The 14,150-nt window shown below is 50.4% G+C and overlaps 1 protein-coding gene across 1 annotated transcript; it reads left to right on the forward strand.

The window, feature by feature from the left end:
- Window positions 1-367: 367 nt before the first annotated feature.
- LOC120317095 (immunoglobulin superfamily DCC subclass member 3-like) lies at window positions 368-12,504 on the forward strand. Its single transcript, XM_039363400.1, has 14 exons — window positions 368-398; window positions 4,096-4,422; window positions 5,012-5,156; window positions 5,793-5,937; window positions 6,191-6,314; window positions 6,479-6,637; window positions 8,418-8,583; window positions 8,829-9,079; window positions 9,191-9,355; window positions 9,518-9,706; window positions 10,152-10,256; window positions 10,434-10,563; window positions 10,879-11,026; window positions 11,942-12,504. The coding sequence occupies exons 1-14, from the start codon at window positions 368-370 to the stop codon at window positions 12,032-12,034; spliced, it is 2,178 nt and encodes a 725-aa protein (XP_039219334.1). The 3' UTR covers window positions 12,035-12,504.
- Window positions 12,505-14,150: the final 1,646 nt, after the last annotated feature.

A 14,150-nucleotide genomic window follows, 5' to 3' on the forward strand; every position in this document is an offset into this window, starting at 1 on the left:
GGGCAGACAATGGGATTTTTAAGCCGGCCAATTTAGCTTCCCCAGGCTGGATTGAGGAGGGTCTCAAAATTTGGGGTGAGGGTCCACAAAGCGAAGGGAGGCACATGGGTTGGGGACAAAGTGGCGACCAAAGACTTAATATTTTTCATTTTATTGGGGAATTAGCGGAACCGAGCAGGGTGGGGTGGGGGGTGGGCTGCTGGCAAAGACCAGGGACCCCATTCTTAGGATTATTCGCCAGAGAGAAAGTTTGCAGGCTGAATCGTGTTTCGGATTGCTTTTGGGGTGCAGAATCGCCAGCGAGTTTTTTGGGGGGGGGGGCTTTTAAGCCGGCCGTTGGCAGGCGATGCTGCCGTGGAGATGCTGGATGGTCCTGGGGCTGTTTCTGCAAAACTGGGGTAAGTATATCCACCATTATTACTATGATTATTGCGTCACATCCAGCATGAAATTTTGGGCCCAACCTGAAGGTCGAAGGCAGACAAACCGAGACGTTTAATTCAGGGTAATTGTGCAATTAATTGCGGTTTTTAATGGCTTTGCAAAGGGACAGGATGTGCTAACCGGGGTTTTCAAAGAGGCAGTTGAGCAAAAGAAACGGAATCGAGCAAAACAAGAAAGAAAAAAAAAAGTTTTCAGATCTAATTTCCCTTTTGGGGTTGGGATCTTGGGCAGAAAATCTCGCTTTTTAGATGTTTTTCAAGAACTGGCGTTCAAACAAATCCAGCTCTTAGTGTCCAAAGGAAGAGTGTCTTTTTTGCAGAATCCAAAGTTTCGCTGACCATTTTGCATTTTCAGCCAGGATATTCAGAATATTTTTCCTCGCCTGCCCTGCCTAAGAAATAAAAAAATGCACAACTTATTCGGCGTTTGTTTCAGTAGGTAGCCAGACGATGTTGTGTTTGTGTATTTTTGTCAGTGTGAGCAGCCACCCACAACTGGGGAGTTTTTAGTTTGGTTGTTTGACCGAAATGACAACATTAAGGTAGCCGGTTTTGCACGGGCAGTTGTGCGTTTCCAATCCTGTTTTGGAAATAATGCAAGGAATCAAGTTTATAATCGTGGTTTGTAAATTAGTCAAGGTTTGCTAAACTGTGCTTTAGTGTCCTGAGTGACCTGGAAACTCCTATAGATGTTTTTTTAAAAAAAAACATTAGCAGAGATTGATGGAGAAGGAATTCAGAATTCACCTATGTTTCTTGTCTGAGTGCTATTTAATAGAAGAGCAGAACAACAGAATAAAAAATAATAGAATAACAGAATAAAAGAATAAAACAGAATATCAGAATAAAACAGAAGAATAGAATAAAACAGAATAGCAGAATAATGGAAACAAACATGGTCTTCTCGTCCAGTTTTAATTCCTAGGAACTAAGGAACTTCCTCAATAGACAGAAACTTTTAAGTTGAAAAGAATAATTAAAATAAAGGGGATGCTAAAATCTGAGGGTATTAAAATCCCCAGCTAGAATTCCTACACACCTTCTTTGAAATGGGAATTCAATCAGAATTTGATCTGGTCAGAACAAAGCTCTTTATCATAGCCTTAGATTGATCTTCATTGGATCAAAAGAGGCGCCGATACGTTCACACAATCAAAGAGAGACACCCCCCCAAACCATCTTTTCAATCCTAATTCTTTTAAAACATGCCTGCTTAAATCATTTCACGAGAAGCCAGAATATAAACAATGCCCCCCCCCCATTTCTCTTCCGCAACTCCGAAGACAAGATTTGTTTCCTTTGCAAAGTCTTTACCGGCTCCAAAATCCACCCTTGGATAAAATTTCCACGAAAAGCTGGTTTGCAAAGAGAGAAAAAACCTGGTTTGATAGGAGAATTCTACTTGTTGAAAGTTTCAAACTTGGACGGCTTCTGAGATCAGAGGCTGTGTCTATTCAGCGAAGTGTGAAGAGTTTCATGGAAGAATTAACTCAGGCAAGCGTGAAAACCCGTTTAGACCAACTTTACACACTGTCTCAGCATCTTTTTTATATGTCGTGGCAACCAAGACTGGATGTGATGTTCCAAGTGTGGTCTTATTAAGACTTTATAAAGTGGTTATTAACACTTGACGTGATTTTGATTAGCCGAGGGGATCTCTTTTGGTACCCAACGAGGCTGATCTGGGTTGTGTTAAGAGACAAGCTGGACCCAGCAAACATCTCGAAATTGCTCCTTGCTTGAAGAGTTGAATCTGGAGGCTCTTCCTGAACATCTGATGGGGTTTTTTGGGGGGGGGGTTCAAGGAGGCTCCTTTTGCTTGAGGCTTAACCCCAACCCTTTTGAAGAAGGAAGAAGCCCGTAGGACCTTTTTGCTGATCTCCTTCAGGTCTTTGTGTTGGAGAAAATCTGCTTCCAACTGCTTTGGGGATCTGTCAAGTTTGGGCACCGTGACCAAAGGAATCCAGTCGGGGTCCTCAAGGGAGACTCTGCCCTCAGCCCCCACCCCACCCAGTCGCCCTCTTTCCAAATTCTTGTGTCTCCATCAGGTTGAGGAGCACGGCTCCATTTCACGAGGGGCTGAACCCAGGCCCAAGGATGGGGAGGAGAGAGGAGAGCGGTCTGGGGTCACGGCACCCCTTGGACCATCCCAGGGGGTGGGTGGGTGGGCTGGAATGGAGCTGTGATGGATGGACGGCTGGAGGTGAAGGTGCTGGGTGGGGAAAGGCGGGCTTGAGTGATGGGCCAAGGCATGGGAACTTCACCCCGGGCGCGTCACGTGGCCGGGCAGATGGGCTGACGGAGATGGGCTCCATTGTGCCACGGAGGGAACAAATGAAGACCCCTTCACATCTCCTGACCCCCGGCATTGTCCGCCCTCTCTGCCCCCCCATGAGGCTGCTCGACAGCCCTGCCATGGGGGCCCCCCTCCCAGTTGCTAAGCCCGGCCGAAATGCGGCATCCATCAAGACGTGGAGGGGGTGGCAATCCCTGCTTCTCCGCCCCCATGGAGGCTATTGTCACGGGCAGACTTTCACTTGGAGATGGGGTGGCCCATGACTTTGGGGGCTGCAAGAAAGCCAAGTCCTAAGGGTATTCAAAGGGTCTTTTGTCCCGCCAGCCCCAGCCCTAGTGCTTCCCATCTGTTTGGGGAAGTGAGGAGCTGTGCATATCAGCTGGAAGAGAGCCGGTTTCCTGATTCCCCAGCCCAGAAGGCTTGTCTGGAAACTTGGTTTCAGAAAAGGAAGGGTCCCTGTCTGGCGTCCTCTTCTCCCCTTTAGCCCTAAGCCTCACCCAGCCAGGATGCCCTTCAGGTCTAACCCTCAGGGTCCCCTTCTTCTCCCTAGTCACATCGCCCCGTTTCTGATGCGTCGAAGACCTTGAGATGGGTCTTCAGCTTCAACGGAAGCATCAGAGAAGCTGGTGGGTCCAACGTAAGGTTGAGGTTTCGGCTTTGGTGCAAAGGTTCCCACTGCCTATAGAAGGTATCTGAGGAAGGTGGCCTCTGGACATCCACTCCCTGAGGTCCTCCTTTGGCTGGCAAACTGGGCGTGTGAAGACTGTGGTTGAGGAGCATCTGGGGAGCTTCATGGGCCTTCAGCTGGTTTGCTGGTGGAGCCACAGGGAATTAATTAGTCCATCTATAGCCCAATCTTCTTCCCTTGTGGACCTCAAGGTAATGAGGGAGGGATCTTCTAGACCCTGCGGTTGGCTTTATCTTGAGATAAAGCCAACTTTTTCTTACCTTCTCTTTATTTTAGGATGCTTCTAGACACCCAATAACTGTGGGGGGTGGGGGTGGGGGAGGAAGGAAGGAAGGAAGGAAGGAAGGAAGGAAGGAAGGAAGGAAGGAAAGGAAAAGAAGGAAGGAAGGATTAGAAGGGAAGGGAAGATGGGAAGGAGGGAGATAGGGAAGGAGGAAAGGAAGGATTAAAAGGGAAGGAAGGAAGGAGGAAGGAAGGAAGGAAGGAAGGAAGGAAGGAAGGAAGGAAGGAAGGAAGGAAGGAAGGAAGGAAGGAAGGAAGGAAGGAAGAGGCATATTTATTAGTGTTCTTTGTGTTCTTCAGAGAACTAAACTTGAGCTATCCATGATTCTGTTCTGACCTTCCCTCTTAAACCGATTGACTGCAAACCATCTTCTCCCCCTCCACAGACCTGGCCTACCTGTCAGAGCTGGCGTTCGTCTTGGAGCCGAGCGACGTGATTGCCGTCCGGGACCGGCCGCTGCTCCTCCACTGCCAGGTGGAGGGCGAGGCGCCCATCAGCATCACCTGGTACCGCAATGGGGTGGCCCTGGCCCACGACAGCCGCAGCGCCCTCTTGGCCAACGGCACCCTGCGCCTGGAGAGCGTCCAACGGAGGCCCCGCGGAGGCTCCCCTCGTGAAGAGGCCGCCAATTCCAGCGCCGGGGAATACAGCTGCACCGCCCAGAACTGTTACGGCCTGCTGGCCAGCCGCAAGGCTCGGATACAGATTGCCAGTCAGTCTCTAGAGAATGTTCACACCTGCCCATTGGCCACATTCCCCCTGAGAAAGTTGGATAGAGGGAGGGAGGGTGAAAGGAAGGGAGGGGGAAGGAAGGAAGAAGGAAAGAGGAGACAGGGAAAGAAGGAGGAGAGAAAGGAAAAAAGAGAAGGAAGAAAGGGATAAAAGAAGAGAAAAAGAAGAAAGGAAGGAAGGGCGGGAGGAAGGAAGGGAGGGAAGGAGGAGAAAAAGGAAGAAAAATAAAAAAGGAAGGAAGGAAAGGAAGAAAAGAAAAGGGGAAATGGAAAGGAAAATGGCTTAAAGTGGCCCAAGTTTGCAAACTCTGATTTAGAAACCAAACATCTTGCATGAGGCTTGTTAACCAACTTAAACTCCAAAGGACTTTACAGTTTCTCAAAAATCTCCCCCGGAGAACGGTTCTAGCCAAACCTGGCTCCAATTTCCGAGCATACCTCAAGGGCAGCCCCATCTAGGCCCCTTTGTAGTAGACCAGCTTAGGCAGCTCTGGAGACAAGCGGCTGCCACTAACGTCGCGGGGCTTTGCTCAAAGTCTGACTCTTGCCACCTGTCGTTTCTCCCCAAAGCTTTATCTAAGTTCCACATGCACCCCGAATCCATGTCGGTGGAAGAGGGCGGTGTGGCTCGCTTCCAGTGCCTCATCCAGGGTGTCCCAGAAGCCACCATCACGTGGGAACACAACCGGACGGAGCTGTCAACTGAGGACTATCGGTGAGCTTCGGAGGGCCGTGGCGGTGTTTGATGGCACGCCGGGAAAAATGGTAGATTTTGTTGGGACAGTCCCGTCGTAAGTTGAGGATTTCCTGTATCTGTTACGCACAAACAGGGATGCCGATATTTTAATTTTCTTTCTCTTAAAAACTTGGATATTTAAGGGGATATTGGGGGGGGCTGGGGGGCGCAAGAAATACCTCTCCTGCAAGACAGCATTTTATGCTTGGGTTTGAGCTGATATCCTGATATGGGAAGCTCACGGACAGGGATTAATATTTATATGTGTTTATAGGTAAGGGTGTAGATATATAGGTTCTCCTGCTTGAGCAGGGGGCTGGACTAGAAGACCTCCAAGGTCCCTTCCAGCTCTATTCTATTCCATATACATATGTTGTAGATAGTGTGTTTATATGTACGTTATGGATGTGTACACTTTTGAGAGCAGCCCACAGAATTTTCATGTTTAATGTGTGCCAGTTTGCCCCCTCCCCCGTAAACAAGGACAATAAAAGGTTATCTTATCTGTCATGCTACATTGCCTGAAAATTTACACACAAACACACGCACACAGACAAACCGCAGACTGGGTTATCTAGAGCCAATTTGTCCTTTCTCTCTTCTCGTTTCCTTCAGATTTACCCTCCTCCCCACCGGCATCTTGCAGATCACCGGCGTGAGACGACACGATGTTGGCACCTATCGTTGCGTGGCGATGAACATCGCCAACACTCGCTACAGCCAGGAGGCTACCCTGAGCATCAGCGGTGAGCACCAGGTGGTGGGATTCAGGCCAGGCGGGTGGCCTGACCTGGTGAATGGGTGGCTGTTTCGGAAAGGGAGACAGCTGAGAAGGTCTGGTTGTACTTATGGGGAATACGAATCGAGCGAGAAGGATTGTCCTTTGGTCGTGGAGATCCTCTCATTTTCTCGTCGGCGGGGAGGGGAGAGGGTCTGCCCCCCTCGTCCCCAAAAGAAGGCAGAAAGGGTCTCTACTCTCTCACCTCATTCTTTCTTCAGTGTCCATGCCCAAGGTCTTCAAAGAGCCGGTCATCTTGTCAGGACCCCAGAACCTGACCATTACGGTCCACCAGACAGCTATCCTGGAGTGTATCGCTACGGGAAATCCTCGCCCTATCGTGTCTTGGAGTCGTCTGGGTGAGCAGGGATGCTGAGGAAAACCACCATGGTGGGGGGGGGAGAGGATGATGGGGTATGGGGAAGGATTTCCTGAGAAGATCAGGAGAGTAGCTGAGGAGAAGAGGCGGAGGAGAGACCACCTCTCCCAACTACAACCAACGGGTTGTCTTCTTCCCCCATAGACGGACGGTCCATCGGCGTGGAAGGGATTCAAGTGCTCGGAACCGGCAACCTCATGATCTCGGATGTGTCAGTGAAGCACGCCGGGGTTTACGTTTGTGCCGCCAACAGGCCTGGCACCCGTGTGCGTCGCACCGCACAAGGTATCCTGATGGTGCAAGGTAAGAAGTCTTCCAGGTGGGGAGATGGAGGTACCCTTTAAGAGAGCGGACAAGAGCAGAAACTGATAGGCTGGCCGTCAGATCTTCGGAACCGGGTCCTATGTAACAGTATACCAGAGTTGAAAGGAATCTTGGAGTTCATCTAGTCCAACCCCCCCTGTCCAGATCTCGATACTATCCCTCTGTTGGTGTGGTACTGTAGGCGGAGACTGTTGTAACTTTGAATGGTTGCTAAGCAACTGGTTCCTTCCTGTCTATCTCTTTCTCTGTCCTTCCTTCCTTCCTTCCTCCCTCCCTTCTTTTTCTCTTCTTTTGTCCCTTTCTCGCCCTCTTTCCTTCCCTTAACCATTGTTTCGTTTAGCAACAGGAGCATCGGGCCCGATTGGGGTGGTAAGGCGAGGACCGCCTGCATCATGGAATTAAAAAAACCTCTTCTAGTCGTAGGGCTGATTCGGTTTCCAAGACAGGTGAACCTTGGACAGACATCCCCCTGGAAGGTCCTCGGTGATTGACGCCTTTCGCCCATCCCCCTGGTGATGTGGGGTCCCCAGGAATACGATTAATTTCGTCCGATCAATCTCTCCGCCCTTCCTGCTCGCTGTTCTCATTCGAGCATTAATGACAAGCCGGTCCCAACCGGCCACATCCCCACCTGCCCTCTGGCAGCCATCGATCTGGGTCCGTTGATCCAATAAAGAGATGGGGGGGTCGATCGATGCCGTGACCCATGGTCTGAGGGGGGTCAAAGGAAGGTGGACGATGGATGCCGGGCAGAATTGTTCTCCGGCGAAGAGGGAGGTCTTCTCCCAAGGATTTGGGGGGGGAGGGTGTTCTGAATTGAGGAGATGAATTTGGAAGCGGATCCCCTCTGAGAACGAAGATTTGGGGGGGGGGGCTAGGCATTCCTCAGAGCCGTCTGGCCAACAAAAGTTATTTTCTCTTTCTTTCTTTCTTTCTTTCTTTCTTTCTTTCTTTCTTTCTTTCTTTCTTTCTTTCTTTCTTCTCTTTCTTTCTCTCTCTCTTTCTTCCTTTCTCTTTTCTTTTTGTTTCTTCCTCTCTTTTTTCTTTCTTTTTCTTTTTCTTTCTTTCTTCCTTTCTCTTTTCTTCCTTCCTTCCTTCTCTTTCTTTCTTTCTTTCTTTCTTTCTTTCTTTCTTTCTTTCTTTCTTTCTTTCTTTCTTTCTTTCTTTCTTTCTTTCTTTCTTTCTTTCTCCCTCCCTGTCCCCCCTCCCTCCCTCCCTCCCTCTCTCTCTCTTTCTTTCTTTCTTTCTTTCTTTCTTTCTTTCTTTCTTCTTTCTTTCCTTCCATCCTTCCTTCCTTCCTTCCTTCTTTTCTTTCCAAGGAGACCCCCCCCAAAAAAGAAGGGAGTCTGTTTTTGTTTGGGGGGGGCTCAAGGCTGAGGCTGGGACTTTGCAAGTGAAGAGAAATCCCACTGCTCTTTTCCCAGCCTTTTGGGAGAGCAAATGAGATGCAGGATGGAGGGGGGGATCCGTAAAGATCCTTTGAATTGTTTCGGAAAGGGTCAGGCATGCCCAAGGGACATCTGTCTCGCCCGCTCTCCCACGCTGCCCCCTGCCCCAGCTATTGGGGGGGGGCAAGCCCAGATCGGAGGGAGGCTACTGCCCCCTGCTGGCATCGAGAGGAGAAGCAACCCCCTCGGCTTGTTTTGAGTTGTTCTGCGCACAGGACTGGAAACTTGGAAGGTGAAAACTGGGCCGTGCCACAATCACAATTTACTTTGCAACAACATCTTTGCTTATCCCCTGATTTTGACTCTCTCAGCACCTCCGGAGTTTGTGCAGTGGCCTCAGTCCCTCTCCAAAACGCTGGGCACCAGCGCCATCTTCACCTGCGTGGCGCAAGGGGTGCCGGAGCCTCACCTGATCTGGCTGAAGAACGGGAAAGTCCTGGCCCCCGGCGACAACATCAAGCTGACCCACAACAACAGGTCAGACGTCCCTCCGAGTCCCTCCCAACTCTGTTATTCTGTATTCTGAGCAGGGGGCTGGACTAGAGGACCTCTGAGATCTCTCCCAGATCTGTTATTCTGTATTCTGAGCAGGGGGCTGGACTAGAGGACCTCTGAGATCCCTCCCAGATCTGCTATTTTGTATTCTGAGCAGGGGGGCTGGACTAGAGGATCTCCGAGTCCCTCCCAACTCTGCTACTCTGTTGCTCTCTGTCCTCCTGCAGCACCCTGATGATCCAGGGCATCACCTCTGCCGACGAGGCCATCTACCAGTGCATCGCGGAGAACAGCGCAGGCACCAACCAAGCCAGCGCCCGACTGGCCGTGGCCCTGTCCAAGGAGCTGCCCAGCTCCCCCAAAGGGGTGCAAGCCACGGCCCTCTCCCCCACCTCCGTCCGGGTGTCCTGGCAGGAACCCTCCCGGGAGGTCACCGAGTCCATCATCGGCTACGTCCTGCACATCTGCAAGGCGGGAGGTGAGCCGGGCCGGGGAGCCCTTTGTGCCCCCCCTCCCCAAATCTTTGGGGGTTCCCCCACTCTATCCTTCAACTTCTCAAGCATCTTTCTCCTCGGGGCTTCCTCCACAGAGTCCGACAGCCGAGAGCTGCAGGAGGCGGTGAGCAAGAACACGTTCTACCATATCTTCACCAACCTTGAACCCTCGACTACATACTCCATCTTCCTGAAGGCTTATTCCCCGCTGGGGGCCAGCCAAGACTCCCAGCCCATCCTGGCCACCACGCTGGGCAGCAGTAAGTCTTACCGATAGAGGAGGAGATTGGTAGCTCAGGGTGGAACCGTGGGGCTTGCGGGTGGACATTTCATGACCCAGCTAGGTCATGTCGTCAGGGCTAAGAGGGAGAGGGGTTTGTGGACAGGAGGAGGAAGGTCACTGCTTGTCCTGTTCTCTCTAGTCCCAGCTGCCTTGAGCTTCTACACCAAGATCCTGAACACCAGCACCGTCCAGGTGTTTTGGGAGCTGCCCTCCACGCCCGGCAGAATCGAAGGATTCAAACTGTATCTCCGGAAGCTGCCTGGTGCCCATTCCGAGGGTCCTCAGATCTTGCCTGGCACGGTCAACTCCTTCATCTATAGCCATCTGGGTCCGTTCTCCTTCCTTCCTTCCTTCCTTCCTTCTTTCCTTCCTTCCTTCCTTCCTTCCTTCCTTCCTTCCTTCCTTCCTTCCTTCCTTCTTTCTTTCCTCCCTTCCTCCCTTTTTCCTTCCTTCCTTCCTATCTTTCTTTCCTTTCCTCCTCCTCCTCTTCCCAGCCCCCCTCTTCTACCACTGATGATGTTACCTAGTTGGGTCATGAAACGTCTGCAAGAAAACCACCAAGGTCAGAGCGCCCCAAGGACCCCCCAGTCCTCCCCCCCCATCCCCTCTCTCTCTAATCTACTTATCATCTACCTATGTGTCATCTCTATGGCATTCTCCCTCCCCCTCTCTTTCTCTCCATTGTCCAGCTGTGGCCCTCAACAGCTGGAGAGGCTGGCCGCTTGAGTTTCTCCGTTGGGGCTGACCCCAGGCTGCCTCTCTTCTCCCCGCAGAACCAGTGGCCAGCTATGAGATCAAACTCCAGGCCTTCAACGGCAACGGGGACGGGAACAGCAGCCGGAGATTCGTCTCCCTCCGGGATGACCTGGAAAAGCTGGGTAAGAATTGGGTGCCAACCCAGTTAGGGGCACAACCTCTGGGCACCCTGTAGCTACTGCCTGGGCCGGATAATTTGCAAAGGGGCTGGAAGCGAGATCTCTAACCAGAGATGGAACCTCCTTATTCGGAGGCAGTCTATCCCACCCACCCACCCCTCCCTCCTTCTTTCTCTGCAGATGCCAACTCGGTTTGCCAGTGCAGACCAGATGGGGACACCTCCCTGGCTGGCATCGTAGTGGGCGTTCACATCGGCATGGCGTGCATTATTTTTTGTGTCCTCTTCCTGATGTTTGGCTACCGCAAGAGGTGAGGGTTCGGAAGGCGCCCCGACATTGCTCTACTCCCTCAGGCCTCCTTTCCTTCGCTTCCTGCTATCTGCACCCCATAGCCTCAAAGAGATCCATCTGCATGGCAGACTCTTTCCATCCCTCAAACTAACCGTGTTCTGCTTTTGGAGCCTCCACACCCTGCAGCAGTCTACCTCAAAAGGCCAGAAACAGCACTGCATGGTCCTTTCCCTCCCCCCCTTCTTTGGTTGAGGACACTCAACCGACCTCTCAAGAACCTCTCCTTTCCACGGGGCTTCCTTCTATTAAGTCGTCTTGTGGGTTTTCTCTCCAGCGTTTTCTGCAAGAAAGGAGTTCGGGAAAATTGGGCTGTCCCCCAAGGAGCCGAGTTGGTGCCCTCCAGCTCTCAGGATCCTCATCTTCAGCCCTGCAAGATGGACGGCAGAGCCAAACCTCCAGAAATGGTGGAGCTGGCTGCTCGGGTGAGGACACTTTGCTGGTTGCACCGGTCTAAGTTTTGGAGAAGGTCCTGAGGGTTAAAAAAAAAAAAAAGAGTTGGCTGATGGGGCAGGTAGGAGACTGATCCTTCCTTGGACAACCTTCTGCAATGTAGTGGCCGGCAGAGCAGCTCCTACGGTCTCTTTCTGATGGTTTCGGGTAGAAAAGTAACCCCATCGGTCAAGGGTGTTGAGGTCCATCATGTTTGAAGGACATCATGAGGTTGAGAAAAAGCAACCTTTGGTCTAGAGGACCTCTCTTCAAATTGAGAATAGAATAGAATAGAATAGAATAGAAATAAGAATAGAATAGAATAGAAAATATGGAATGGGAATAAAATAGAATAGAATAGAATAGAAATAAGAATAGAATAGAATAGAAATAAGAATAGAATAGAATAGAATAGAATAGAAAATGGGAATAGAATAGAATAGAATAGAATAGAATAGAATAGGCGCTGGAAGGGACCTTGGAGGTCTTCTAGTCCAGCCCCCCCACTCAAGCAGGAGAACCCATACTATCTCAGACAAGTGACTGTCTAGCCTCTTCTTAAAAACCTCCAGTGATGGAGCGCCCACAATTTCTGGTGGCAAGCAGTTCCACTGATTGATTGTCCTCACTGTCAGGAAGTTTCTCCTTAATTCCAAGTTGCTTCTCTCTTGGGTCAGTTTCCAACCATTGTTGGAAAGCCTGGCCATCACGATTTCCATTATGGACCAAACGTGGTTGGACAATTTCATGGAGGTTCTGTAGAGGTTCACCTTGCCTTGAAGGAAATTCAACTTGGGAGGAGAGGCAAAGAGGGGGAGGGGATCCCCACACAGGTGTGGAGAGGGAGAAGAGGACGGGACAACCTTGAAGAGGTGCTCCAACCTGGTTGTCGTTGTGTTCTTTTGCAGAACAGTTCCTCCCATGAAAGACACACCATCGGAGATGGTCCTCGTTTTGAAGTCAACGCTGAGTGCTGTCCTTTGTCCCAGCCAAGCGGTTAGGCGAGCCCCCGGGACCGTGGCATGGGGAGAGGTCTTCTAAAGAGCAGGGCGGTGCTCCAGAGTGGTTGGACCTCCCCTCATCCCACCGCAACTCTCCAAAGAAACTATCTCACTTCTCTCGGGGGACCCCAAAGCTTCTAATCCAGATCCCCTTTCCCCCGTTATCCTGGAGGATCTATTTTTGATACAAATCGCCAAAACTACCTCAACGGCCAGCCCCTATGGCTGCCAAATAAGACTCCCCCCACCCAGCTCTTTCCTCACCAAAGTGGGGAGGAAACATGGGGGACCGGTTTTCCACGGCACCCCCAAAGTTTCCAGACCCTGCGGCAAGCCTTCCAAGGAAGAGATGGAAAATGGGGAGAACAAACGGCCTCTTTGGTTGTCCTTCTGTCTCTGGCTGATTTGGGATGGAGACGAATGAAAGTCGATGCCTCCGGTTGTGCCAGTATGGAAGAAGTGAGGTGCCCCCCCCAAATATTCCCCAATAATATGGGATGGAGGAAGACCATCTCCTTCAGCTCTCCCCCCACCCAGGGTGCCTGGGAATTCAGCACCAGCGTACCAAATATCACGAAAGCAAAAGATGGAACAGCAGGGATCTCCCCAACTTTCTACCATGTTCCCCCATCCCTTCCTTCCTCCATCTTCGGGGTGGGGGGGCAACACCATTGTCCCCCCCCCACTCTCCCCCAAAGCCTACTTCCCTTCTTCTCTTTCGTCTTTCTCCTTGCTGCTTCCTTCAGAATCTTTTGTGGTTTTTTTTTTTTTTACTGGATATATCTCTATATCGATAGATCGCATAAATATATATATATGTGTGTGTGTGCGTATAAGGACTCTATCCAAATATTTTTGAACACACACACACACACACATACCAGATGTGGCTGAACTGCTTCCAAAGATGTAAAGCTTTAACTGGAGAAGGAAGGGAGGATAGAGTCTGGTGCAGGAAGACAAAAAGCTTCAGCTGAAGGTTGAGAGGTCTTTGGTCCCCTCAGTGAATTACCGATTGAAACATCTAAATTGTGATTGTGATTTTTTTTGGGGGGGGGGGCTCAACTCATCCAGTGAAAGGGGACCTTAGGTTGGAGGCAAGAGAACCTCTTTCCAACCTCTCTCGGCTGCAGCGACGGTGACTTTTCCAATAGTTCCCGTTGAATAACCGAACTCAAAATGTTTGTATGTCCTCCAGACCTGACATCAGGAGTGTGTGATGGTAGCAGCACCAGAGACTCTCCCTTCCTTTTACTCTTTCCTTTCCTTTTCTTCCTGAGTCAGACTTTCTTTCCTGGTCTTGGCTTCTCTTTCTCCAACGGCCAGGCCACCCTGGCAGGATCAGCTGTAGCGTAAGGTCTCCTTGGAGTCCCACCTAAATGTTTGCTTCTAGGTGGAGATGGGAACCACCTCAGTTCTTCAGGGAATTGACAGAGTGTCCTCTCGTGGTAACTAAAAGGGAAGGTGGGCTAAATGTTTTGAGAAGGTCACCAGAGTGAGAGCAAAATCAAGGACGGGGAGAGAAATCGGATGAGGGTTTGTTCTTGAGAAGGTGGCTACTGCCTTCTCGGTCCACGGGTGGTGGTCTTGTCTTTCGTTCTCTCTCTCTCTGCTCTTTCTCAAGAGAAAATTAAGAAAGAAAGAAAACAGGAGAGAGGGAGGGAGAGAGAGAGAGAAATGGTGTCTCCACAAAAGACTAGGACTCAAAGAGTGTTTGCTGATTCAGCCTGGACATCTTCAAAGTTTTGTGTTGAAAAAAAGAATATTAGCTAGACGCTTATTCCTACCTTATTCGTTCTCATTTCTTCTCTAAAAACTGCAACCAAAATGTTTTCCTCTTCCTTCCCTTCTCTGTCCCAAAGTTGAATTTTCTTTCCCAAATCTGCTTTTGGATCGTTCTAGTGCCTTAGGCAAAATTATGGGTTTTTTTCCCACCCCCCCTTAGCTGAAATGAGTTTGATCTTCGTTTTCCTCAAATAGCAGGTGCTTCCCGGCGTAGGGAAGCACGGACTGTGGTTCAAGGGCCGGGCCGGAGTCAACACCAAGGAGTGTTGTCTGAATTCTCATGAGAAGCTTGGATGGTCCATAGCTCTGTGTTGGGAGTGTTTAAGATCCA

Source organism: Crotalus tigris, unplaced genomic scaffold (genome assembly GCF_016545835.1).
Source record: "Crotalus tigris isolate CLP2741 ecotype Arizona unplaced genomic scaffold, ASM1654583v1 scf7180000019553.37968852642:3898890, whole genome shotgun sequence".
Classification (NCBI taxonomy): domain Eukaryota; kingdom Metazoa; phylum Chordata; class Lepidosauria; order Squamata; family Viperidae; genus Crotalus; species Crotalus tigris.